At 36.1% G+C, this 4,438-nt stretch overlaps 1 protein-coding gene across 1 annotated transcript; it reads right to left on the bottom strand.

The window, feature by feature from the left end:
- Positions 1 to 598: 598 nt before the first annotated feature.
- LOC108458367 (probable CoA ligase CCL5) lies at positions 599 to 3,946 on the bottom strand. Its single transcript, XM_017757732.2, has 5 exons — positions 2,594 to 3,946; positions 1,292 to 1,437; positions 1,145 to 1,212; positions 968 to 1,070; positions 599 to 886 (listed from the first exon to the last, which is right to left on the bottom strand). The coding sequence occupies exons 1-5, from the start codon at positions 3,810 to 3,812 to the stop codon at positions 773 to 775; spliced, it is 1,650 nt and encodes a 549-aa protein (XP_017613221.1). The 5' UTR covers positions 3,813 to 3,946; the 3' UTR covers positions 599 to 772.
- Between the last annotated feature and the right edge of the window lie 492 nt (positions 3,947 to 4,438).

The raw sequence follows: 4,438 nt of genomic DNA, 5'->3' as shown, positions 1-4,438 counted from the left end.
TTAATTGCTTCAATTATTTCCGATTGTTGTTACCATATATTTTGAAATTAAATGTAAAATTTTTTTAATAAAAGTTATTTTCAAGATAAAATGTAAAATTAATACCAACAAAAAATTTAACATGAATAATTTTATGGCATCATCAATAATTCAATTTTAATAGAAATTCATAAAGATTCAACATGATTAAACAATTCAATAATATAAAAATATAAAATTTGAAATTCAAGTCAATAATATAAATAATAAAATAAATTAAAAATTAGGGTTTGGGAAGAAATAAAATTTTGGGAAAAAACAAAAGAAAAAAATTGGGGATCAAAATATATTGGAAGAAAATAAAAGAAAAAAAACTTTTGAGAGTATGAGGGGAATAAAATTTTCTGGGCAGGAAGTAAAAAAGTTTAAGAGGTTAAGGGAAAGGAAGTAAAAAAATCTAAAATTTTGTTTATTTAAATTAAAAAATTCAACTCGATTCAGAACTCGAAATTTAAAAAAAATTTGAATTGATTCGATTAACTTGATTAATTCAATTCAAATAATTTAAAATTCAATCTTTTTTTCGAATCGAATTAAATTTTAGTCACTCTAACACAAATTTATACCAAATCTTCTTATTTCAAACTTCCATTTGCTAGTTCCAAATTAACACAATAAAATCATAATAAACAAGCAAAAGAAAATCTATTATAGCATAAATTAGAAAAAAAGGGCCACGAACTCAGGCAGAAGCATCAAGTAGTGGTGGTGTTTCACAAATTATAGATGTTGTTCAAAGTTTGGAGGTGGCGAGCTTTATAAGATCCTTCCTAAGAATCTTGCCAGATGGATTCTTGGGTATTGAAGCTACAAATGCCACTTTCCGAATTCTTTTATATGGGGCAACCTGTTCATTTCATTTACCCATCAATTTAACAACTTGATAATTCAACAGAGTTAAACAACCCAATTTCATTCACGTGCATACCTGTCTACCCACGAAATCCATCACTCCTGTCTCCGATAAATTGCTTCCGGGTTTTCTTACCACGTATGCCATCGGAAACTGACCAACCTCCCTATCAGGAAACCTGAAACACCCAATCACTAAAATTATACACATGCCCAACCTCCGGTAAGGTCCAAATAAGAGGTGACAACTTACGGAATAACCGCAGCATCTAAGATATCCGGATGGGAAAGGAGCAATGCCTCAAGCTCTGCAGGAGGAACCTGCCAAATCAAAACTATCACTTTGTTTGTTTGTTATATTCCTTGTACAAAAGGCAAGCCAATTTGGGGGGTCATTCACCTGATATCCCTTGAACTTAATCAGCTCCTTCAACCTGTCAACTATAAATATGAAGCCATCCTCATCAATATAGCATAAGTCGCCAGTCCTCAGCCATCCGTCCGAGTCAAGTGTCGACGTCGTTGCTTCTGGATTACTGAAATAACCTACAATACCCAAGTCAAAGTGTCTGTTTAGGGGCATTTGCACAACCCACCCTCCCTTATTACCCTAATGTTTCCTCGGCATTTTCAAAGCTAATCAGTGGCCAAACCTCAAAAACAATTTTTAATCTAAATAATAAAGAAATCATTCCAGCATGTATAATTAAACAACCAAATATGCCCAAACACTCATCCGTCACCTACCACGAAAAAGTCAGAATATGGGATAAAAAAGGCGCATTTTGCTTTTGGTATAATTTGCCCCCAGTCCCTCTACTATTTGGAGTTTTAAAAATTCAGTTTCTCTGTTTTTCATGAATTCCTTTTGTCTATTTTCAGTAAAAGTAACATGAAGATCCTTATACTAAGAGTTGAAATGTATTTTATTCATTCTACTCAAAATTTAAGCAAATTAATACCTGTAGGTTAAATTAAAGAGTAAACTGACCATTCTTTTAAAAATTTCATGTCACTATATAAAGTCCACCATTAAAAACTGGTTTCTATATATTAACATAAAGTCCACCTAGCACGCCACATGTCACTATCTGATTATTTAATTAGCTACATCAGTTTTTAATGTATATATGGGTGAAAATTTTTACAAAAGGATAAATTTACTCTTAAATCTAATATACATAGATTAATTTATTTCTATTTTTAAGTAAAAGAACAAAATAATGACTCGTACAGAGCTTAGGGACTTTCATAATACATTTACCTCTATTTTTTATTTTTAAAAATTAAAGAGCGATTCACTATATTGATGATGTTAACTAAAGTAAGATTAGTGACTAATTTTGAATATTAAAATATCACATTTAACAATAATCAAATATTAAAATATTAAAATATTAAAATCTTAATTCAATTAAGTAGATATTATTATCAATGTATGACGTGTGACGATATTGAAACTCATCTTTTTATTCCTATTCCTATTCCTCTTCCTCTTCCTATTCCTCTTCCTATTCCTATTCCTATTCCTATTCCTATTCCTATTCCTATTCCTATTCCTATTCCTATTCCTATTCCTATTCCTATTCCTATTATGGTTCATAAAAAACTAAATTAAGTCCACAAAGTACATAGGAAGTAAGAGAATATTCAAACCCTTGGTTTTAGTGGCTTTAAAGGATATTAATAATTAGGATAATACCTTTCATAACGGAGGGGCCCCTAAGCCAAAGCTCACCCGTCTGGTTCACGTTCAAAGCCTTACCACTATCCGGGTCCACAACCTTAGCCTCCATGCTAGGCGACAACATCCCCGCCGTACCATACTTTCGGCTCTCTTCCAATGAGTCCGTCGACGCACCAATCCCAGTTGACTCAGTCAAGCCGTACCCTTGAAGAATCTTTACATTCGGATACTTCTCCAGAAAACCCTCAATCACTTCTTTACTAAGCGGTGCCCCACCTGACAACGCCGAATGCAACGAACTCAGATCGTACTTCTTCCGTATCTGATCGGCGGCGTTTACCATCGCCACCAAAATTGGTGGCACCAGAGGTAGGTAGGTTGCCCGGTACTTCTCGATGGTTGATAGCATGTCGTGCATCTCGAACTTCGATAAAACTATGACCGTTGATCCAGAGGCCAACAGCCCAGTGGCAAAGGCTACTAAGCCGTAGATGTGAAACATAGGAACCGTGCAGATGAACTTTTCTCCTACTTCTATGCTGAACCTGTTTATAACCGTTTGTACCATGGCTATAAGATTTCTATGAGATGAAACCACTCCCTTGCTAGCACCTGTCGTACCAGAGGAATAAAGCAGAGTCGCCGTGTCATCCTGGTTGACTTGGTCCCTCACTCGACTCCCACTCGGTTCCCTCTTCATCATCTGATGTAAAGTTGTTACAATCTTCGCTTCCCCAGCCTGACTGCTCACGTGATCTTCTAGAAGCACGATCGGGATGGTGGAGCCTGCTAATTTAGGGAGGAGTTGAGGAATAGTGAAGGCGAGAACTGGCTTAGAATCGGCGACTTGTTTCCCGATTTCATTAGCCGTGTTGAGAGGGTTGGTGGTCGTTATGATAGCGCCCAGGGACATAACAGAGAGGCAAACAATGGGGAAGAAGATGGAGTTGGGTGAAAGGAGTAGAACCACATGGCCTTTCCGGATTCCCATGTCGGAAAGACACGTGGCGACGGAATCAACAGCCCTCCAAAGCTCCGAGAAGGTGAGATGGCGGCCGGTAGCGGCGTCGATAAAGGCAACTTTACCGTGGTGCGCCCGAGCCGAGATAAATGTGGTGACATCGAGGGAGTCGTTCTTGGGGAGTGGAATGGGTTTGCGCTTGCTGTAGAAGGTAGAATTGGACCGGAAAAAGCCACTCCTTGGATCGATTGCCAAGCTCATGTTTTCCGCCATGGATTTGCAGTTCCAATGTTTTTTTTTTATTTTATTTTTCTACTCTTCAAATAAAGTCGGCTGGTAGAAGAATCAATTTTATACTGTAAGACAGCGAAGTATGGGCAGTCACATAAGCGAGTGAGCTAGTTTAGGTCTTTTGAACAGTCCGCGTGGGTCTGAATCCTTAGGTGGCACGATCTTGGTCGTTGGATGGAAACAAAGTTGAACTTTTGTCGTAAGATCAAATTGAGTAATAGAGGAACGTGTTTGATTGTGTTGCCACGTGTGGATTTATCTGCTATTTATCACATATCGCACAGTACCTGGTCGTCGCCCGCCATCCTACTCTTCCGTGACCTCATTTTTCTTTTTAATTTACTTTAAAATATTATTTAATTTGTCACATTTCTTTTATTTGTAGTTTTGAGATTGGTCACTTTTGTAAAGATAATATATTATCACTAATGATTAATTTTGCCCAATAACATTAAAAAAATTTATTTATTTATTTTGTTTTTTTTAACTTTTAAATTTACATTTCTATGTTAAATTACTCAAAAATAATAGAAATATTAATGTTTGTTAACTTTATTGAAGTGGCATACATACAATTGCCATATGACGACATGTCAAGATTTAATTAA

Source organism: Gossypium arboreum, chromosome 3 (assembly GCF_025698485.1).
Source record: "Gossypium arboreum isolate Shixiya-1 chromosome 3, ASM2569848v2, whole genome shotgun sequence".
Taxonomy (NCBI): domain Eukaryota; kingdom Viridiplantae; phylum Streptophyta; class Magnoliopsida; order Malvales; family Malvaceae; genus Gossypium; species Gossypium arboreum.
This window is presented reverse-complemented; position numbering and strand designations above follow the sequence as displayed.

Bases quoted from the DNA above. Each gene is read 5' to 3' on its own strand.
- LOC108458367 (XM_017757732.2), bottom strand. From the start codon at position 3,812: ATGGCGGAAAACATGAGCTTGGCAATCGATCCAAGGAGTGGCTTTTTC. The intron at 1,071-1,144 runs GTAAGTTGTCAC...TGGGTGTTTCAG, and splicing joins TTAGATGCTGCGGTTATTCC to GTTTCCTGATAGGGAGGTTG. The intron at 887-967 runs GTATGCACGTGA...TGAAATGAACAG, and splicing joins TGGATTTCGTGGGTAGACAG to GTTGCCCCATATAAAAGAAT.